The sequence below is a fragment of the Cynocephalus volans genome, chromosome 3 (genome assembly GCF_027409185.1).
Source record: "Cynocephalus volans isolate mCynVol1 chromosome 3, mCynVol1.pri, whole genome shotgun sequence".
NCBI classification, from domain to species: Eukaryota; Metazoa; Chordata; class Mammalia; order Dermoptera; family Cynocephalidae; genus Cynocephalus; species Cynocephalus volans.
The window spans coordinates 56,293,951-56,316,612 of record NC_084462.1 but is presented as its reverse complement, the minus strand read 5'-3'; the positions used below and the strand labels follow the sequence as shown (position 1 = coordinate 56,316,612).

Sequence of the window (22,662 nt, the reverse complement as noted above, 5' to 3'; positions counted from 1 at the left end):
ATGGCCGGTTCGCTCACTGGCTGAGCGTGGTGCTCACAACACCAAGTCAAGGGTTAAGATCCCCTTACCGGTCATCTTTTTAAAAAAAAAAAAAAAAAAAAGTGAATGTACTTAAAGAAAAATATGACCTAAATAATGTACAAGAGGAGCACAAAGGTGGTTTGCGTGCACAGTCTAGGAGCCCAGGAAGGAGTATGCTACATGGAGGATCGCGGGTCTGAATTCCGCTGAGTTCCATCTTTAACTGCTGTCCCTCATTTCGTATGGATGCATGTGCATGTGCTGCCCGCCTGCTGTGTGCAGGTGCTGTGCCTGGTGCGGAGGAGACATGCACGTGGTGCTACCGCCATGGGGGCATTGGGAGGGCTGTCCCGGGGCAGCACCACTGAAGTGAGCCTCTGGAACAAGTGGGCAGTAGTTGAGGAAAAGGCAGAAAGCTCTCTAGGCCAAAGGGCCCAACTCATGGGAGCTGGGGGGGAAGGCTGCTGTCGACTGGATGCCACCCCCACCCCCACTCCCCCGCAACTTCATTGAAGCTTAAATCCCAGCTGTAACTGTTGAGGGTGGGAAATCCTATTGTGGCAATTGAAAGGTGAAGCCTTGAAGAGGTGATTAGGTTGTAGGGCCTCTCTGTCATGAATGGATTAAAAATGGTGGTCAGGGGTGTGGTTTGGAGAGCTATAAAAGAAGAGTGAACGAGGTGGTTAGTCTCTTTGCTTCTGCCATCTTACAATGTGAGACTGCTGGGTCACTGTCGTCACCACCAAGACCCTCACCGTAAGTGTTCCCTGGACTTTGGGCTTCCTACCCTCCACAACTGTAAGCAATAAATTTCATTTTCTTATAAATTACCCAGTTCCGTGTATTTTCTTATAAGTAACAGAAACGGACTAATACAAAAGTCGAAGGAGGGAAAAGCAGGGTGGGCTTGAGGAACCAAAAGAGGCCACTGGGGTGGAGCACAGAGGGTGGTGGGGGAGAGGGCTGGAGATGAGACCAGAGGCTGGATCATGCCAGACCTGTAGGTCATGGCAAGGATTGTGGACATTATCATTCACTTAGCCAACATTCACTGGGCTCCCACGCTGTGCTAAGCATAGAGGGGCGTACAAAGCCACAGCCATCCCTAAAGGTGCTTGGGTCTAGTGGCAGGCTTTTGAATACATGGATGGCCTTTCCACAAATTCTGTGATAGAGGTGTGAACCGGATGAGGAAACACAGAGGGGAGAGGGGCTGCCACGCATGACATGGCACTGACGTTTGAGCTGGGTTTTGAAGGATGAGTAGGAGTCTGACAGGTGGGAGAGGAAAGGTATTCCTGGCAGTGGGAAATGGATGAGCAAAGGCATAGAGGTATAGAAAAGCCCAGAGGATTTGGGGAAATGCTGGCAACTAGAGCCACAGTGGGCCATGGAGAGAGGAAAGGCCAGAGGGTCAAGTTCACAGAAGGTCTTGAGGCCCAAGCCAGAGTTGAGGTTTCTTTCTGCAGGCAGTGAGGAGCCAAGGACCAGGTTTGAGTGGGAGAGTTGCACCCACACTCTTATGAAGATCCCTCTGCTGAGGTGTGTTGGTGGGCTTGGGTGACAGGGGAAGGTAGCATGGCCATCACTGTCCGATGAAGAGTGGAGGTGGCCAGGCCTGAACCCGTGGCAGGGAGCTGGAGGAGGGGGCCCTTTTCCTTATTCCCGAAGGTGGGAGCTGCAGAGCATGTGCATCTCTGCACCCCCAGCCTGGGCTGGTGTGGTGCCCAGAGCAGGGACCTCTCATTATAGGGCCAGCTTTGGGCTGCCTGCTGCGCCAATTCAGAAGACCAGTGGCCCTTTCCAGAATAGTAAAGATTCCAGCCAGCTGGACCCATGGTTTGTGTCCAAAGAAAACAGGAAGAGAACACGGTGGGACAGGCAGGGCCTCTTTCTTTGTTTGGAGAAGGGATTAGGCCAAGCGGACTTGTGGGTCTTTCTGCTGCAAAGGTGGGAGGGAGCTGCAGGCCCAATTAGGGACATAGTGAAATGCAGTTCAGGGGGATGCACAGCCCCTAGTGCTAGCCTACGATGGTGAAGATGGCCTCCATTGGCAAGTTCTAGCCTGATGGAGAGAGACAAGGAGCACATGCTACATCACCCTGGGGACCCACTATTTCCTCTGTCACCATGCTCAAGCTGGAGCCCTCCCCCAGATGCTTGGCTTCCCACTAGTGCCCCTTGGCCACAAGCCCAGGCCTGACGGGGTGGCTGCTAGTCACTGCAGTGGGAAGCCCACAAGGCCTGGAGCTTGGTCTCTGGGGGCAGGAGGGGTGGGGAATGCTGAAGGCTCAGAGCACCCTCAATCTGAAAAGTGTGTACCCAGGATTCGTCCAAAGACCCTGGGCTCAGACCCTGGCCTCCACAGCCAGACCAGAGGTGGTAGTCATTCACTTTTGCACTTATACCTGAATGAATTAATCTCTGTTCATTCAATTCATGCATACACTTATTAAATAAACCTTCATGCCTGCTCAGGGGTGGCAGGGGGTGGCAGATGAATTCATGCCTGCTCAGGGGTGGCAGGGGGTGGCAGATGAATGTGACCTGCAAGGAGCAGACAAACTGAGGGAGCAGACAGGCATGTGAGATGCTTGGGCTAACAAGAGTCCTACCTGTCTGCCATGGTTGGAGGAGGGCTCAGAGAAGGGGGTGGACCATTCTCCTGGGGCAGGTGTGGGACAGGGATGGGGTGGACATGGAAGCTAGGTAGACTTCAGTAAGGAGTTTCTCGTGGGCTGACTCATTCATTCAGTCAGCCATTCGTGCATGTGTACATCCACGCAGCAGATATGTACTGAGCACCTTCTACATGCCAGGTACTATGCCAAGTGCTGGTGAGCAGAAGTAGCCAGGGCACTGCCCTCACAGGGCCTGAAGTCTAGGACTCGAATTGTTACCACACTGATCGTATGGAAAACTGCGCTAAGTTATAGGGCTTTGAAGAAGAGATTTGTGGTTCTAATGGAGCTAATAGGGGCTTAACCTGGTCAGGGAGATCGGGACACCTTCTCTGAAGAAGACTAGAAGGATGAATAGAAATTAACCAGGGCAAGAGGGAAGAGAAGATGATCCAGGCAGAGGGAACAGCATGTGCAAAGGCCCTGTGGTAGAGGGCCTGGATGAGGGCCAGAGTGGCTAGACCACTGCAACAGAGGAGCGTGGTAGGGATCAGCCTGGGAGATGGGCAGGCTGGTTGCTCCTGGGCTTGTGGGTCTCTTTAGGTTTTGTTTTGATTCTAGAAGCAGAAGGGAGGTTTTAAGCAGTGGTGTAAAATGATCCAATTTGTGTGGCAAACAGCTTTGAGGGGGCCTGAGTGGAAGCAGGGAGTCTTGAGGGTGCATTTGTGCCCACATAAACAACGAGAGTGGCTTTGTCCAAGTATGTGGTGAGATGGGGAGCAGTGAATGGGATGTGGGGGTGAGGGTCTGAGAAACTGGGCTGTGGAGGGGAAGGGTGGAAATGAGCATCATTGTCTTGTAAGAACATATTTTGAGTACGATAAGTAGCACCTTCACTTACTACCAAAGATAGAAAAGAGGCAATGGGGCCGGCCTGTGGCTCACTCGGGAGAGTGCGGTGCTGATAACACCAAGGCCGTGGGTTCGGATCCCATATAGGGATGGCTGGTTGGCTCACTGGGTGAGCGTGGTGCTGACAACACCAAGTCAAGGGTTAAGATCCCCTTACCGGTCATCTTTAAAAAAAAAAAAAAAAAAGAGGCAATGGTTGAGCTCTGGGTAAGAAAGAAGGGGATGATTTTTAGGTTCTGCTTATACTATGTGGTATTTAATCTGTTTTCTCATTAAATCTGTTTGACAAACCTGAGAGGTAAATACTGTGCTTATTTAGGAAGAAAGAGGTTGACAAAGGCAGTTACCTGCTCAAGGTCACAGCTGGGAAGAGGGTAAGCTTCACCAGCCTCCTTACCTTAAAAAAAAATCAAAACAACTCATTTCACTTCTTCACTGAGCAGATAACTGAGAAAAAAGTATTTGGCAAGAAGGGCAAGGGAGGGGAGCAGGGTACTCCCGCTCTAGAAGAATGCGAGGAGGCCGGACCTTGTCACTGAGGCGCCCCTGGCATCCTTCCAGGGGTCCACACAGAAAGGTGACCCAGCACCAACCTGGCAGAGCTGGGGGCTGCCCCCGCTCTTCTCTGTGTATTCCACCCTCCTGCTCCTGAGAAGTCCTTCCCTGACTCTAACCTCAGTTCTGCTGCTCCCACCATCTTAGCTCACAGGCAGCTCAATGCCACCTGGCTACTCCCTCTGTCTGTGGGGCCTGCAGCCTGCAGCTTCCCTTCAGCCTTGGCCGGGCACCCAGGCCACCTGCAGCCTGTAACTGGACACTGTTTGCTCCCAGCAGGCACCCTTGAGCTGCTCCACACACCAGTCCTGGATCTCGTCTCTGGAGCCCCAGGCAGAGAGGGCCCCCAACCAGTCCAGTGACCTTCGCCTGTCTGAGCTCTGGTTAATTTTTGCCCAGTCTGCCTGCGGTGGGGCTCCTCCCCTCAGGGATATAAGGCTGGCCTGAGGCTGCACCGTCCTGTACCCTGCCTGAGCCACCCTGAGCTTCCTTCCCACTCTCACCATGGCCAAGGGCTTCTACATTTCTAAGTCCTTGGGCATCCTGTGCATCTTCCTGGGTGTGGCAGCTGTGTGCACCATCATCGCACTTTCCACAGTGTACTCCCAGGAGAAGAACAGGAATGCCAAGAGTGAGAGTGCCGCAGTGGCCCCCACCAACCCCACCACCACCACGGCCACCACTTTGGACCAAAGCAAACCTTGGAACCAGTACCGCCTACCCAAGACGCTGATTCCCGACTCCTACCAGGTGACGCTGAGGCCCTACCTCACCCCCAATGACAATGGCCTGTACATCTTCAAGGGCACAAGCACGGTCCGGTTCACCTGCAAGGAGGCCACTGACGTCATCATCATCCACAGCAAAAGCCTCAACTACACCATCCAGCAGGAGCACAGGGTGGTTCTACGAGGTGTGGGGGGCTCCCAGCCACCTGACATCGACAGGACCGAGCTGGTAGAGACCACCGAGTACCTGGTGGTGCACCTCAGGGGCTCCCTGGTGGAGAACAGCCAGTATGAGATGGACAGCGAGTTTGAGGGCGAGCTGGCCGACGACCTGGCGGGCTTCTACCGAAGCGAGTACACAGAGGACGGCGTCAAAAAGTGAGTTCTGGGCCGGCCCGTGGCTCACTCGGGGGAGTGCAGTGCTGATAACACCAAGGCCACGGGTTCAGATCCCATATAGGGATGGCCGGTTAGCTCACTGGTTGAGTGTGGTGCTGACAACACCAAGTCAAGGGTTAAGATCCCCTTACCCGTCATCTTTAAAAAAAAAAAAAAGTGAGCTCTGGCCGGGTCTGCCCGGTGGGGGCACATCGTAATCTGAGGCAGAGCTGGAGCCTGGGGTCCATGTAAATGTGTGGGTTCATGGCCTTTGACCCTTCTGGAGCCCTCAGCTCTCCCATGGCTTCATCGACAGCTGCTGGCCCAGCAGCTACCAACACAAAAAACTGGGAGCACATCCCTACTCCACACCAGGGAGGGACCAAGGTGTCTCTTGGACAGACAGGCAGACTGAAACTCAGAGGAGAGAATTTTGCCTAAGGGCCCCCCAACTAATACAGGGGTGGAACCTGCCAGGACTTTTGAATTTCGAGTCCAGAAGGAGCCCTGATCTCCTGTCTCAGCTAGCCTGTCAGGGGTCCTGAGACAGCCTGGGGGAGGCGGCAGGGCAGGGGTTAGGCTGGCACAGCCTTCTGTGTACCCCTTCCCCTGCATGCCCCTCTAACATCTGGTTTGGGCAGGGTGTTGGCCACGACACAGATGCAGGCTGCAGACGCCCGGAAATCTTTCCCATGCTTTGATGAGCCGGCCATGAAGGCTGAGTTTAACATCACAATCATCCACCCCAAGGACCTCACAGTTCTGTCCAACATGCTTCCTAAAGGTGAGTGGGTCTGTCTTTGGGCAACAGGCCCCCTGGGGCTTGGGTGCAGGACAGGAGAGAGGGTGCATCCCAAACGCTTGTATGCTCCGTGCCCAGGTCCCAGCACCCCGCTTGCAGAAGATCCCGACTGGAACATCACCGAGTTCCACACCACGCCCAAGATGTCCACATACCTGCTGGCCTACATCGTCAGCGAGTTTGATCATATAGAGTCGCAGGCACCCAATGGTGTCATGGTATGAGGCTGGGCCCATTTGTCCTTCACCCGGACTGGCCCTGGCTTGGGGGATATTCCTGTTATCCCCTCTTGGGGGATATTCCCTGTACCAGCTTCTGAATGGTTAGGACAATGTTCGAATCCCAGCTCTGAATGATCTCAGACAAGTGTCTTAAGTTCTCTGATTCTCAGTCTCTGCACCTGAAAAATAGGAAGAACGGTTCCTCCCCAAGAAGGGAGCTCCTGACCCGTGGGTGCCAGACACATGGTGGCTATGACTACTGTTCTTCCCCAAAGACCCTTCCTAGAACTCATAGACCCTCAGAGCCCCCTAGCCCTCTCCTCTGATGACCAGTCCTCTTGGTTTAACCTAGTTGGTCCCCCAGCCCACTGGGCCCTGGGACTCAGCCCACCTGCAGGAGCCAAGAGGGGCCCCTGACATACTTCCACCCACTTTGCAGATCCGGATCTGGGCTCGGCCCAATGCAATTGCAGAGGGCCACGGTGAGTACGCCCTGAACATCACAGGCCCCATCCTAAACTTCTTTGCCGACCATTATGACACACCCTACCCACTCGAAAAATCTGGTGAGTGAGGGGCTTTGAAGTGGGAGGCAGCAGATGGGGCTCCTCACCAGAAGCCACCCTGCCAACAGCCTCTCCTCCCCAGACCAGATCGGGCTGCCTGACTTCAATGCCGGTGCCATGGAGAACTGGGGGCTGGTGACCTACCGGGAGAACGCCCTGCTATATGACCCAAACTCCTCCTCCATTGGCAACAAGGAGCGGGTGGTCACTGTGGTTGCTCACGAGCTGGCCCACCAGGTAGCCATCCTCCCATCATGGAGAGTGCAGAGAAAGAAATAGGGTGCTCTGGGAAGGACTAGCACAAGTCCTGTCTCTGCCACTAAGAAAGGAGGAGGGTGCCCCCTGGCAGCACGGCAGGGAGGAGTCATGGTGATGTTGGTAAAATCCCCAGCCCATGCATGGCAGGTGGCCAGCGCTCAGTGAAGGGTGGTTTGGAGTACTGTTAAGACCAGAAGCCCATCGTGGCTTGCCAGGCTGACCCCCTTCCCCTTGCAGTGGTTTGGGAACCTGGTGACTGTGGACTGGTGGAACGACCTGTGGCTGAATGAGGGCTTCGCCTCCTATGTGGAGTACCTGGGTGCTGACTATGCAGAGCCCACCTGGAATCTGGTGAGCCAGCTGCTCTGGGGTCTTGGGTGGGGAGTGGAGGAAGACTTGGGTCCCCCCCTTCTGGGCCAATCTCCTAATGGCCGCTGGGGATTTGCAGAAAGACCTCATTGTGCTGAATGACGTGTACAGCGTGATGGCTATGGACGCTCTGGCCTCCTCCCACCCCCTGTCCACCCCTGCCGAGGAGATCAACACGCCAGCCGAGATCAGTGAGCTGTTTGACTCCATCACCTACAGCAAGGTGCTGCCCTGGCCTCCGTGTTGGTCCTGAGACAGCGATGGGGCCAGGGAGGGAGATGGGGCCTGAGCCTGGAGGGGCCTCACTGCAGCCGGGGCTGGGGCTCCAGGAGTACCTGTCCCGCCAGCTGGGGGCACAGGGTCCTGGTTGCTCATTGCAGCCTTCTGAGCCCCCTCTTGCCCCTACCCCCAGGGTGCCTCGGTCCTCAGGATGCTCTCCAGCTTCCTGACTGAGAACCTGTTCAAGAAGGGCCTGGCGGTGAGTGCGCTGCCCATCAGCCAGCCAGGGGGATGGGTTCCTTCAGCCCCTGCCCCTTGCCACACAGGCAGAGCCTGGGGGCACCAGCTCCACCCTCACCGTGGCCTGTCTTTCCACAGTCCTACCTCCACACCTTTGCCTACCAGAACACTGTCTACCTGGACCTGTGGGAGCACCTACAGGAGGTGGGTACCAGCCAGCCCTGGGGAAGCTGTTCTGTCGGGGTCCTGAGAGGCTGGAAGTCCCTAGGGCAGCACGCGTGTAAGAAAACGTGTCCTGCTCCACTGCTCACCAGCCCACGTGGGCCGTTTGGAGCCTTACGTGCTCATTTGTAAAGTGGAGGCTGCGATGGCTCCTTGACAGTGGGTCCCGACCCCTGGCTGGCAGCCTACTTCCCGCTGTAGCGAGCGCCATGATGGGAGCTGCAGAGTCCCTTCATCTCAGTGGCGAGGAAACGAGTCCTAGGGTTCCCAGGCCCGAACCCTCCCCCACCTGGAACTTTGGAGCCTGTCACTGAATCTACTCAGCACTCCTGGCTGCCCTGTGCCCCACTGGCTCGTCCTGGCACATCTTTGCACACACCACCACCCTTGGCACAAACTCTGACCCTCCACCCCTGCCTGCCTCCAGTTCCTCTCCACTCAGACCCCCACCAGTCCCTGTTTGTGAGGCAAACCCTCTGACTGCCCCGCACCCTCCTGCCTTCCCCAGAGGCCACCACTCTCCACCCTGCCTCTCCTGGGGTTAGAGTCCACACACCCTCCTTCAGCCCTTCACTTCCTCCTGGCCAGTCTCCAACCCAGCGTAAATCTGATCACGCTCCCTCCCCACCCCTCTACTGACAGATGGCACAGTCATTGCCTGGGCCCCGGCCCTGCATGCATTTTCCCCTCCTTCCTCCCTGCCAAGGCTGAGGCCCCCTCCAGCCCCCCCCTCCAGCCCGCTGTCTCCCTGAGCCCCCACCCACAGCTTCCTCCCCTCTCAGCTGCTACCCTTTGGCATGCTCTTCTGCCCTCTTCTGCCCTGTTCTTAGGTGTTTTTGCAGTTATTAATAGATGTTGTCGGTTTTTTCTTGTGACTACAAAAGCAGTGCGCATGCATGGGAAAAGATGAAAAAAGACCCAAGAAGACAATAATACTGCCCCTAGGCTCGTCCCCCAGACCCCCGTTTGGGTGCATTTCTTTCATGCATCCCCTTCCCCACGTGGCCCTGTTCCTCACCCCTGTCCCTGACACCTGGACTCTGGTTTTTCCTCATCTCTGTCTCCTCTTCCTTCCTATCCTCCCAATATTGTTTAGGAGGAAGCATGGGCATCCTAGGCACCCCTCCCCAGCGCACGCTCCTCGGGGTGGGCCACAGGTGGGGGCCACACAGATTTGCTTAAGTGATGTGGAATGAACCAGAGACTGGGCAGTTCTCTGGCTCACCCAGCACTGAGCAGCCAAGGAGAAACAGAGCTGGCCTGGGACCCCATGCCTCCCACAGGGGCTGCCTTGGATGAGTGGGGATGGGAAGGTCATGGTCCACTGATGGCCACACTCTCTTGCTCTGTCCACAGGCTGTGGAGAGTCAGACGGAGGTCCAGCTCCCCGACACTGTGCAAAACATCATGGACCGCTGGATCTTGCAGATGGGCTTCCCAGTCATCACCATAAATACTGCAACGGGGGACATCTCCCAGGAGCACTTCCTCCTTGACCCCGATGCCAATGTTACCCGTCCTTCAGAGTTCAAGTGAGCAGATGGGGTGATAGGCATGGGTCAGGGTGGGTGGAGTGAAGGTCCATTGCAGTGGGGCCCCCTGACCATAGTAGGACCTGGCCTACTGTGGCCCCAGCCCTGATGGCTGTAGAGAAGTTCTCCCTCTAGGGTCAGGAGACTGGGATGCTTGGTGCCAGAGTTTGGCAGAAACCGGGAGCTTGGGCAGGGCTGCTCTTCGTGGGCGATGGACAAGAGCTGCCACGCCTCACCACCTGGCCTGTGGGTCTCTTGTTGCAGCTACCTGTGGATTGTGCACATCTCGTCTATCAGAAATGGCATACAGCAGAAGGACTACTGGCTGGAGGGTGTTGAGAAAAGTAATCCAGCCCTGCCCTAGTGGGCGGCAGCCCCCGTCCCATCTTCCTAGCTCCTGGCCCATGTTCTGGGGGTGGTAGCGGGCCTCAGTGAGGGTTTCTTTCATTATTTCATTCAACAAATGTAGATGACTCCTTTGGTTCTAATTGCCACTCTGCTGCTGCCCAGCTGTGTGACCCTGGGCAATTTACCATCCTTCTCTGGTCTCTATTTCCTCATCTATAAAATGGGACTAAGAACAATATTTACTCCATTGCGTTGTGTGAGGATTTAAGGAGAGAATCCATATCAAATGTTTAAAACAGTGCCCGGCACATGGTATGAGCAGCCCTACTCACCAGGCACTGAGGAAACAAAGGTCAAGGCAAGTGGTCCTCTGCCTTGGCCAAGGCTGCAGGTGAAGGGAAGAAAGACAAGCAGAAGTTTTCGAGCGCTGTGCTGAGTGCTGTTACAGAGCATATGACCAGGGCTACCAGGGCTTGGGGGCATGGGGGAATGGGGGCAGGGAGCCAGGAATAAGGGAGATTACATGGAGAGGTCAGGGAAGGCTACCTGGAGGAGGTGAGCTGAATTTTAAAGGAAGAGTAGGAGTTAGCCAGGCTAATGCGGCAGAGAAAATTATTCCAGGCAGAAGGAATAGCGAGTGCCAAGGCATAGAGGTAGGAGAGAGTGTGGGGCTGAGTGTGGCTAGGACAAAGTGTGCTGGTCCTCGAGGGCCCTGCAGACTGCAGGACACAATGGCTGGGACAATGGGAAGTGGGCAAGTGATTGAGTCTGACCTGTGGGTGTGAAAGGATCCCTCTGGCTGCTGGAAGAAAGTATGGAAGGGGTGAGAGGAGAAGGGGAGAGCAGAGAGGAGGGGGCGCTAAGCCCCAAAGAAGAGACAGCAGCATTGGGGGGCTGAGGAGGAGGGAGAGGGAGGAGTTGCCTGGGGTTCCCTTGTGGCTGACTGGGGTGTGATGGAGCATCCACGTTGTTGAGTGTGAGTGGCCGGGCTGTGCTCATGGAGATGTCAAGGCCGCTGTCAGTGACCCAGCCACACAGAACCTGCCGAGGCAGGGCAAGCCCTGAGGTTCAGCAGTGGCACGTGGTCTGTAAGGTCACCCGGCAGCCCAGTCCTTCCTCTTCTGTCCTCCTCTTGACATTGCCCAGAAGCTGAGGGTGAGCTGATGCCTGCCTGCAGGGACAGCTCCTCACTGAAGCTGATCAGCCCCTCACCCAGCTCTGGTCCCTCCCCACAGCCCAGGACTTGCTGTTCAGAACAGAAGCCAATGAGTGGGTCCTGCTGAACCTCAATGTGACGGGCTATTACCACGTGAACTACGATGAAGACAACTGGAGGAAGATTCAGACTCAGCTGCAGACTGACCCGTTGGTGGGTGTCTGTCACCCCTGCCCTGTCCCCTGCCCCAGGACAGGGCACCAGACTGCAAGGCCTGCCCTTACTGCCAGCCCAAGGCCACATGCTGTATTTCCCTTCTAGGTCATCCCTGTCATCAATCGGGCACAGGTTATCTACGATGCCTTCAACCTGGCCAGGTGAATGCCCCCTTTCTGGCTCAGCTGCAGTCCTGTCCCACTCCAAAGCCACGCTCTACTCCCCAGCACCACGTTTTCCTGAGGGCTGACTGTGTACCCAGCTAAAATGCTAGGTGCTAAAAAACGTCTGGGATGGACAGGACAGAAGGATGTAGCATGGATAACCCCAATACTCATTGAGCACCTACTGTGTTCACGGCTCTTTAACATGTCACCCACAGAAATGGACATTTGTAGATCAAGTGTGCACAGGCAGCCTGAGGAGGAGAAGGGAGGAAGACCTAGAAGGGCCCAGCAAGTCAGAAGAGGCAGGCAGAGTTAAGAGCACAGGCTTTCTGTCCTTTCGAATCTCAGCTCTGTCTCTTATAAGCTGTGCGGCCTTGGGCAAGTCAGTTCACTTCTCTGCGCCTCAGTTTCTTCATCTGTAAAATGGGGATAAGCAAGGGGATGTCACTGGCAATGGGTGAGGGCTGGCCTTGTTTGTAGCCCCACCCAGCATCCGTGTTGCTCCTTTCCCTGTGGCGAATGCTTGAGCTGGCTCAGTTGGGGCCCTGAGACCTCAGGCTCCAGGAAGGGACAAGGCCCCAGGGTTGAGGAGCATCCTTGAGGGCTTGGGCTGGGGGTCCCAGGGTGTGGCTGGGTGGGTAGAGGTGTTTATTTGGACCCCTCTATTTGTCCCCAGTGCTCAAAAGGTCCCTGTCACTCTGGCGCTGAACAACACCCTCTTCTTGATCCAAGAGACGGAATACATGCCCTGGCAGGCCGCCCTGAGCAGCCTGAGCTACTTCGAGCTCATGTTCGACCGCTCTGAGGTCTACGGCCCCATGAAGGTACAGAGTTGCATGGTGGGGTTTAAGAACCAGTTTGCTGCAGTGCCTGAAACTGCACCAGCAGAAGTGAATAGGAGCATTGCCTGGTCAAGGTCTTTCCTGAGAGCAGGCTTGGCCAAGGGGTGAGAGGGTAAGCGGGATTTTGAGGTGAAGGGAGCAGGTACTGAGAAAGTGAGGAGGTTGAGTAGGGCAGAAAAAGGACTCTGAGACCTCTAGCAGAGCTTGCTGACTTGAAATACCAGAAATTAATGCTTTCAGATGGCACAGAAAAAGCCTCTGTGCTGGGAGCAGAAGACCTGTCTTTTACCAGCTGTGTGGCCTTGGGCAACCCCCTCCCAGTCCCAGTTAACTCTTCTGTAAGATGAGCAGGCCCCTTGCTGCCCAGCCAGCCCTCCTGGTCTGTGAGGGAGATGCTGGTATTAACAGGCTTTGCCACATTTTAATGCTGAGCATGGAGGCCGAGGCTCCCACATGGGAGATCAAAAGGAAGCTCAAGCTTGTTTTGGATGAAGCTACATCTGTAGGGTGTCCACTGCAGCATTGTTTTTAAAAGTCAGACAACAACAAACAAACAAATAAAACAAAAACATTTATATCTGTAACATTTGGGGATTGGTTAAGCTAAACTTTGATAGAATATTATGTAGCCATTAGATCATACTTGAAGAGACAATTTTTTATTAAAAACATTCAAGTTATGTATTAGCATCCTATTATGGTAAATGAGGTATTTTGGTAAATGAAGTTTTAACCCTCTCACCTACCTTCCCCAGATTCCCCTCAACCCCATCTTCCTAATGTAGTTAAATCACAGTACTTGCTCAAACTAGTATTGAGCATTATTTATTGTGATTATTTTAAATATTATTCTCTGCTGAGCCAAGTAGAGTACTATGTTTATGTTTTCTTTTTTGTACAGACTATATCAGGTAATATACATCAGTTTTATTTTTTCCTGGTGGCATCCCTCCTGGAGTCCTCTGTCTCTCTGCCTGCTCCCTTCTGGAACCTTATATAGTTCCCAGCCTGGGAGGCCCTCCATCTCTTGTGCTGCATCTGGTTTCTCAAATCCCATGGATTCTTTCTCGATTTTTCTCTCTCATTGGGGAGCACATCTTCCAGGAGTTTTTGAGAAAGGGTTCGTGAGAGGGGGATTTTCTGAGGTAGATTGTCTGAAATGTCTTTATTCTACTCTTACTCTGGATTGAGAGTTCAGCTGTGTTTAGAAGTTTCTAGGTTGGAAATTATTCCTCTGAATGTTTAAGATCTTGTTCCATGGACATCAGGCTTCTTGTGTTGCTGTTGAGAAGCCCAGAGCCTTTCTTATTTCTAGTTCTTTGAATGTGATCGGTTTTTCCCCCTTCTGGAAGCTTTTGGGCTCATCTCTCAATCCCAGTGGGCCTTGGTTTGGATCTTTTTCTCATCCCACCTTTTTCAATATGGATTTTCGTATCCTTTAATAGTAGAACATTTTTTAAAAACTTGTTTGTTTTTGGTAGCTGGCCTGTACAGGACTTGAATCCGTGACCTTGGTGTTATGAGGCTGTGCTCTAAACAACTGAGTTCACCAGCCAACCCTAGGATTAAAACATTTTTGCACTGCTTCTTTAAACTTTCTTTCCCTCCTTTTCTTCCAGTTATCTCTTTCTGGAACTTCCGTTAATCTGGCTTATTTCTCTTGCCTTGGTCCTCTGGTTTTCTTCTCTCTTCTCCTTTCCAGCTTGTTTGTTCACTTTTTTGTTCTGGTCTCTGGGAGGTTCCCTCAGCTTTGCATGCTACCTCGCCTAGGGATTGTTTTTATTTCTTCTGTCATATTTTAATTTATTTGTTTATTTTTGGTTCCCACACCAGGAGTTGAACCTACCCAGGTGAAATTCTATCACATGTTAAAATTTCCAAGTGCTCTTTCTAGTTCTAGCATCCTATGCAATATCTTCTCTTTACTCTTGGAGGGTATTTATAGAGGCTTTTATGAAGTTTTCTTTTACTTCCGTTGACTTGTTTCCCTGAGTTTTCTGTTTGTTTTGGTTTCAAGTTGGAGGCTGAGCTGCCCTTTTGGATTTGAATACGAACAACAAAAAGTGATCGAAAGCTCTGTGGGGAGGTGGAGTTTCTTGTCTTGCGGGGGGCTGTCTCATTTTGGGGTGGCTGGCTGGCCAAGTAACTCTTCATTGGGGACCCTCAAAAATTAGTATCTGTGAATGTGATCTCTCAAAACCATTCAGTTTCTTCAGAGAATGAACCTTTGTCTCATGCAGTGCTCACTTTCTGGGATAAAGTGGGGAAGGGAACTGGAGTCCACCATTCAGTATGGAAACTTTCACCTCTGACTGTTTTTGCAATCCAGCAACCCTCCCACTGTGTCTGGTGACCCCACTTTCTGAACTCCTCTGGTTCAGTCTCTCCCATGGGAGAGGGAGCAGTGTTGCCTGCTACTAGGAAGGAAGTGGGGACTTGGGGGTTTAATTGCTTCTTCTACAGACTTTGACTCTAACTCCTTGCTTGCAGATACTGCCTCAACCCTGTCCCCTGCAGACCTGATCCTTTAATTCTGAGTCTTGTCACAGCAAGTCCCCTTGCTCTGTCTTCCCTTCTGCAAATGCTCAGTTGCAAATTCTCCCACTCTGCCAAGCTCGGTACATCTCCCTCTCTGCCCTTCCCAGCTGCCTGAACTGTGCAGGTGGTGTCACTGTTGCCTCTCCTATTCTCTTTGTTCTTGGGGCTTTATCCTTTTTACATTTGGATGTGGATTCAAGTTGGCACAGATGCTGAACTAGAGTCTGCAAAGGATTTTAATACTGTAGGGCGGGGCTTAAGTTACAACATTAGGTAAAAAGAGCAGTGTACAGAATTGTAGACATGCTAAGTAGAAAAGAAAACAGTATAGATAAAAGGAGTAAACTTCCCAATTTGGAAATCGTAGTTTTGGTAAGCTCCTGGACTTTTTTTCCCCCTGCATCTGCTTTTTCGTGTTTTCTAAATACCCCACAATGAGCATGAAATACTTATGGTCATGAGGGGAAAACTCAACACTTTATTTTAAGAAATGACAACACTTAGACAAAGAGTGTTAGGACTGACTAAGGCTTTAGGAGAAGGAACCTCAGCTCAGTCATCCAAAACTTTTGAGTACTGTCTGGCCTTAGGCGAGGCCCTGACCTCTGACCTCTTTGCTTGTGCCTGTTCCCCCTCCCCCATCAGGGGGTCTGTGGGGCTCCATGCAGGTCAGGTGTAAATCTTTGAAGCTATTCATGTTTTCTTTTCCCCAGAATTACTTGAAGAAGCAGGTCACACCCCTCTACAATTACTTTAAAAATCTCACCGAGGACTGGGGCCTCCGCCCAGAAACCCTGATGGACCAGTGAGTGTGACCTCTCATGGGTCTGGATGTCATGGGTGGCTTGGGGAGTCAAGGGCAACACTCTGGCAATATTCTCCTCTGGAGCACTCAATGCCTGGCTGGGCTGGGACCACCAGGCAGGGAGAGACTCCACCCAGGAGCAGGGTGCCTCTGCCCTGAGGCTCGGCCTGACCTGTGTGCCCATCTGTCTCCTTTACACAAAGGTCCAAACTGACAATCTGAGGTCACCTCACTGGCTTGAAGTCATACAGCTTCCAGGTGTTAAAGCTGGGGCTGGAGCCTTTGCCAGCCTCACTGTGTCCCCGGGCTGCCTTGGGGACCAAGGAAGCTCAGGCCCAAGGCACAAAGCAAATAGGGGGAGCCTCAGAGGCCCACTGAGCCTTAGACAGGGCCCCAGCCCAGAATTGTGTATTGGGGACGGAATCTTGGCTGAAGTCTGGGCCAGGTGTGCTAATTGCGTGTCACCCCTGGGGCAGGTACAACGAAGTTAATGCCATCAGCACCGCCTGCTCCAATGGGCTTCACGAGTGTGAGACAATGGTCTCTGAACTTTTCAAGCAGTGGATGGCAAACCCTGATGATAACCCGTGAGTATCTCACCTGTGCCTCCTCCATCAATCTTCATCTGTCTCCTAAGCTGAATCTGGGAGCCCATTGCCCTGTCCTCAACAGACCTTGTCCCACCCTCCCTGCTCTGCTCTCCCATGCCTGATGCCCCCACCCCATGCCACGCCAGAATCCACCCCAACTTGCGGTCCACTGTCTACTGCAACGCCATCTCCCTGGGCGGTGAGGAAGAGTGGGACTTTGCCTGGGACCAGTTCCAAAAAGCCACACTGGTGAATGAGGCTGACAAACTCCGAGTAGCCCTGGCCTGTAGCAGGGAGGTGTGGATCCTGAACAGGTGAGGACCAGGGCGCGGGGGCTGGGTAAGTCCTGATGTGGGGGAGAACCAGCCAGGTCCGCATACTCATGTGATCCTCACAAACCTACACAGCAGGGGCAATGTTCTCCCCATTTTATAGATAAAGACACTGAGGCTCAGAGAAGCAGAACAACTTGCCCAAAGACCAGAAGCTTTAATAAGTCAAGATTCGAACCCAGGGGGCTGGCCGGCTAGCTCAGTTGGTTAGAGGGCAGCCCTATAACCTCAAGGTCACAGGCTCAGATACCCAAAGTGGCCATCCATAAAATAAACAAATAAATAAATAAATGAAACCATACACACACAAAAAAGATTCTAACCCAAATCTGGTCTACGTCCTGTGTTTTTACCTGATCTGGCCTCTTAGCCTTTACCTGACAATTCGTTTCCCTCTCTGTTGAGGGCTCTGGTGTACCTGGGCCTGAGTCCTCCTGAATGTCCAGCTGGGCATCCCTTCAAGCCCTTGGATGAGAGCTCCTAGCTCCTGCTGTGTGCCTAATATGCCACCCAATAAAGATGAGCTACCCTCAGCATCAAAGACTGGAGTGGTCCCCTGCTGGGATCGGGACTCCAGTACTCCTTCCTTCGTTTATTCATTGTCAAATATTTCCATGTCAGGCATGACACCTGGCAGAACTAATGACCCTGTGACCCTGCTTAGGTGACTCAGTTTTGCATCTACAGAGGGAGGTAGGACAAGGGATCCCTTGATCCTCAACATGCCAAGGGAATGTTGAGAGGATGCAGGAAGATGTGATGTGTGTGGGGATGTGGGATCCTTTGTGGTCCTGGGTTCTCTTCTGAGTCACCTGACTGCAGCTCATGGACGTGGTCACTAACCCATGTCCCACCCTCACAGGTACCTGAGCTACACCCTGAACTCCGACCTCATCCGGAAACAGGACGCCACCTCTACCATCAACAGTATCGCCGACAATGTCATCGGACAATCTCTGGTCTGGGACTTTGTCCAGAGCAACTGGAAGAAGCTCTTTGAGGAGTGAGTCTGTGGAAAGGTGTCAAGGCAGCGAATGCCACAGCTGGGGGGCCCTGGGAGCGGTCTGTGTGCATGGGACACCACAGAGTGGAGGGACACTGCATAGGAGTGGTCAAAAATGAAGTAAGCACGGGGTCTTGGGTTGGGGGCAGGAAAGGAAAGACAAGCTGGGGTACGGGCCATCTGTTTTCCTATCTGGAAGGACAATGTGGCTGGTGGGAGTATTCTCTGGAAAGAGAGGAGTAAGGGACTCTGCAGTCAGACCTGGGCTCAAGTCCCCAGTCTCCATGTGCTAGTGGTGCCTCCCTGGGTGTGTCATTTCATCTCATCTGTGATCAGGCCTCCCGCACAGAGCAGCTGTGAGAACTCTGTGAGCATGAGCTCCTGGCCACCCTCACGTCTCTCTCTCTGCCCTGCAGTTATGGCGGTGGCTCGTTCTCCTTCTCCAGCCTCATCCAGAGAGTGACCCAACGATTCTCCACTGAGTATGAGCTACAGCAGGTAAGAGGCCATCCCCCAGCCCTGGACTCTGTCTTGTCCCTTCCCAGTCCAAAGGGGCAGCCGCCATTCAGCTCCCACTGGATGTGGTTACGAGGGAGTGCAGGCTGTATGTCACCAGGCCTTCCTCATTCCCAGAAGATGCTGAGCAGGAAGACGTGGTAAATATCATCAATTCCAGGTTCAACAATTATTAACATCTTGCCAATACTATTTTTAGAGTGTACAATTTTAAGGAAAATCACTGACATTATATAATTTCACCTGTATATACTATCATCTTATACCCAAAGCCATATTCAAGTTGTTTTTTATTATTTATTTATTTATTTATTTTTGAAAGATGACCGGTAAGGGGATCTTAACCCTTGCCTTGGTGTTGTCAGCACCATGCTCAGCCAGTGAATGAACCGGTCATCTCTATATAGGATCTGAACCCGTGGCCTTGGTGTTATCAGCACCGCACTCTCCCGAGTGAGCCACAGGCCGGCCCTCAAGTTGTGTTTTTTTTTTTTTGTTTGTTTGTTTGTTTTTCCTGACTGGTAAGGGGATCGCAACCCTTGCCTTGGTGCTGTCTGCACCACGCTCAGCCGGTGAGCGCACCGGCCATCCCTATATAGGATCCGAACCCATGGCCTTGGTGTTATCAGCACCACACTCTCCCCAGTGAGCCACGGGGCCAGCCCCCTCAAGTTGTTTTTTAAAAGTCTTTTTGCAATTGATATTTATGTTTGAATCAGAAGCCAGACAAAGCCCACTCATTGCATTAGGTTAATTTATCTTTTTAAAATTGAAATACAATTCATGTACCATAAAACTCACCATTTTAAGTAATTTTTAGGATATTTACAAGGTTGTACAACTATCACCTCTGTGTAATTCTAGAATATTTTCGTTACCCCAAAAAGAAATCCTGTACCCATTAGCAGTTACCTACCCCATTCCCTCAGCCCTGAAAACCTCTATATTCTGAACATTTCATAAAATGGCCTTTTGCATCTCGCTTCTTCACAATTTTTTGTGCAAACATATTGTATTAGTCCATTATGTGTTCCTACAACAGAAATACCCGAGACTGGGTAATTTATAAAGAACAGAGGTTTATTTGTTTTTTTGTTTTTTTTTTAAAAGATGACCGGTGGGCCGGCCTGTGGCTCACTCGGGAGAGTGCGGTGCTGATAACACCAAGGCCCCGGGTTCGGATCCCATATACGGATGGCCGGTTCGCTCACTGGCTGAGTGTGGTGCTGACAACACCAAGTCAAGGGTTAAGATCCCCTTACCGGTCATCTTTTAAAAAAAAAAAAAATAAATTAAATAAAAAAAATAAATAAATAAATAAAAGATGACCGGTAAGGAGATCTTAACCCTTGACTTGATGTTGTCAGCACCACACTCTCCCAAGTGAGCTAACCGGCCATCCTTATATGGGATCCGAACCTGTGGCCTTGGTGTTATCAGTACCACACTCTCCTGAGTGAGCCACGGGCTGGCCCCCCGAGGTTTATTTGGCTTATGATTCTGGGACAACTGCATCTGACATGGGCCTCAGGCTGCTTTACTCATGGTGGAAAGTGGCAGGCAGCTGGTGGGTACAAGCAGATCACATGGCGAGAGGGAGCAAGAGAAGAGAGAGAGAGAGAGAGAGAGAGAGAGTGTTCCAGCTCTCGTAGGAACTAATAGAGCGAAAACTCACTCATTACTCCCCCCACCTAGGGAGAGCATTAATCCATTCATGAGGGATCCATCCCCATGACTCAAACAGCTTCCAGCACTGCCACATTGGGGATCAGATTTCCACATGAGTTTTGGCGGGGAAACACATCAAAACTCCATCACATATATTTTCGTTTCTTTTGGGTATACACCTATGAGTGGAATTTTTGGGTCATTTGGTTACTCTATATTTAACTTTTTGCAAAACTGCCTACATGTTTTCAAAAGCAATCGGACTGTTGTACATTCCCACCAGCAATGTATGAGGGCTCCAATTTTTCTATGTCTTGGTCAGCATTTGTTATTTTCCTTTCTTTAAAAATTTTTTTATTTTTAGTATAGTTAACCTAGTGGGTAGGGTAGGAAGTGGTATCATGATGGTTTGGGGTTGTATTTCCCTAATGACTAATGACATGATATTGATCATCTTTTCATGTGTTTATTCGCCATTTGTGTATCTTTGGAGAAATGTCTATTCAAACCCTCTGCCCATCTTTGAACTGAGTTATTTGTCTTTTTATTGTTAAGTTCTAAGAGTTCTTTACATATTCTGAATACTAGACTCATATCAGATACATGATTTGCAATTATTTTCTACTATTCTGTGGATTGTCCTTTCACTCTCTTGATAATATCTTTTGATATACTTCTATTTTTTTCTTTGATTTGTGCCTTAGATGTCGTATCTAAGAAATCATTCCCTAATCCAAGGTCATGAGGTTTTATACCTATGTTTTTTTTCCTAAGAATTTTATTGTTTTCACTCTTACATGTAGGAATTTGATCCATTTTGACTTAATTTTTGTGTATGGTGTGAGGTAAGGGTCTTATTCTTTTGTGTGTGGATATCCAGTTGTCCCAGCACCATTTGTTGAAAAGACTATTCTTCCCCATTGAATGGTCTTGCCAACCTTGCTGAAGATCAATTGACTATAAATGTAAGGGTTTATTTCTGGACTCTCAATTCTATTTCATTGATATATCTGTTCCTACCCTTATGCCAGTACCATAGTGTCTTGACTGCTATAGCTTTGTAGTGAGTTTTGAAATAGGGAAGTGAGCCCTCCAAATTTGTTCTTTTTCAAAATTGTTTTGGCTATACTCGGTCCCTTGCATTTACTTATGAATTTTATGATCAGCTTGTCAATTATTTGCAAAAAAAGCAGTTGGAATTTTCATAGGGATCGCATTGAATTGGGGACTGTTGCCATCTTGTTAAGGTTAAATCTTCCAGTCCATGAATACATATTTATTTGGGTCTTTTTCCTTTTATTTAGGCATTCTTTAATTTCCTTCAACAATGTTTTGTAGTTTTCAGCATACCAGCCTTGCATTTCTTTTGTCAAACTTACTCCCAAGTGTTTTATTTTTTTTGTTGCTATTGTAAATAGAATTCTTTTCTTAATTTCATTTTCAGGTTTTTCATTGCTAGTATATAGGAATACAATTGATTTTATATATTGTTCTTGTACCTGCAACCTTGCTGAAATCAATAGCTCTGTTTTCACGAATTCCTTAAGATTTTATGTATACAGAATCATGTCGTCTACAAATAGAGATAGTTTTACTTCCTCCTTTCTGTATGCCTTTTATTTTACGTCCTCGCCTAATTGTCCTGGCTAGAACCTCCAGTACTAATATGTCTTTTAATCTGTAACAATTTTTTTTTTTTTAAGCCATTGAAGCAACTAAATCATTTAGAAATTTCCACATTTTGGATTTGGCTGGTTGCTTCCATGTGGTATATGTTGAATTTGTTCCCGTCTTTTGTCCCCTTTTGATTGGATTGAGATTATAATCCAATTAAAGACTGAGGGTTGACTCAAGGAAATATTACACAATGAAGTTCAGATACCTTCCGGGGCCAGATTTTGCCTGGGGCTGTTGTTTTGCAATCTCTGCCTAGATAAGACTTCGTCCAGTGACAGGTGAAGGACTGGCCCTCCCTATCCAGGGAAAAGGGTGTGGTCCTAACGTGGGAGTGGAATGCCAGAGGACTTCTCCTCAGGGGAGACCTTCTCCTCAAGGCAGTGTCAGAGACCCAGCCTGTGGCTGAGAATCTTTGTTGTCCTGGCAGCTGGAGCAGTTCAAGGAGAACAACATGGAAACAGGCTTTGGCTCAGGCACCCGGGCTCTGGAGCAAGCCCTGGAGAAGACGAAAGCCAACATCAAGTGGGTAAAGGAGAACAAGGAGTCAGTGCTGAGGTGGTTCACAGAAAACAGCCAATAGTCCCTGGTCATTGAAGTCACCTGGCTCCATGCGAGATGCCCATGCATGTCTGTACCAGAGGCCAGAGGCACAGCCTCCATTCCTGGACCCTGAGACACCAGCGTCCTCCCCTAAAGGACAAAGTCTCCGGCCCAACCTCTCTCTGCCTGGGGGCCAGTCTAGTTTCTGATAGCCAGGCTGTCCCAGTATCTCCCAGCCCCTGCCAACCCTGCCCCAGGCCTGGCACGGCATCTGTCGCCAAAGGCCCTGGGGCTGATCTCAGGGAAGCCAGCTCCAGAGCCAGATGAGCAGAAGCCCTCGATGTACAGTGGATGGCCTTGGGGGGGCAACCTGCACCCTCTGTCACCTTTCCATAAAGCCCCCAAACCCAAGGAATCACAGGGCATCAGATCTATATATTTTTTTTCTAAGAGAAAATGTAAATAAAGGATTTCTAGATGAGCTTTGAGACTCATTACTAAACTAAAGCAGTGGGTCAGCACAACCACTGGGGAGGCTGGGGTGGAGGAAAGCTGGGGTTCCTGGAAGCACTGTGGGGTCTGGGACCCCGAGAGGAGAGGTGCCCAGCCTGCTGGCCCTT

The 22,662-nt window shown here is 51.0% G+C and overlaps 1 protein-coding gene across 1 annotated transcript; it reads left to right on the top strand.

Moving 5' to 3' along the window:
- The first annotated feature begins 4,592 nt into the window (after window positions 1-4,592).
- Window positions 4,593-22,082, top strand: ANPEP (alanyl aminopeptidase, membrane). Its single transcript, XM_063091826.1, has 21 exons — window positions 4,593-5,215; window positions 5,857-5,999; window positions 6,096-6,235; window positions 6,678-6,804; window positions 6,887-7,041; window positions 7,300-7,413; window positions 7,511-7,654; window positions 7,844-7,909; window positions 8,029-8,094; window positions 9,469-9,644; window positions 9,909-9,976; window positions 10,996-11,009; window positions 11,233-11,361; window positions 11,470-11,525; window positions 12,208-12,355; window positions 15,625-15,716; window positions 16,193-16,303; window positions 16,453-16,620; window positions 17,501-17,641; window positions 18,058-18,139; window positions 21,930-22,082. The coding sequence occupies exons 1-21, from the start codon at window positions 4,614-4,616 to the stop codon at window positions 22,080-22,082; spliced, it is 2,895 nt and encodes a 964-aa protein (XP_062947896.1). The 5' UTR covers window positions 4,593-4,613.
- The last annotated feature ends 580 nt before the right edge of the window (window positions 22,083-22,662 follow it).

Coding starts and splice junctions, on each gene's coding strand:
- ANPEP (XM_063091826.1), top strand. CDS start 4,614: ATGGCCAAGGGCTTCTACATTTCTAAGTCCTTGGGCATCCTGTGCATC. Junction 7,910..8,028: donor TGTTCAAGAAGGGCCTGGCG/GTGAGTGCGCTG, acceptor GTCTTTCCACAG/TCCTACCTCCACACCTTTGC. Junction 9,645..9,908: donor ACCCGTCCTTCAGAGTTCAA/GTGAGCAGATGG, acceptor CTCTTGTTGCAG/CTACCTGTGGATTGTGCACA.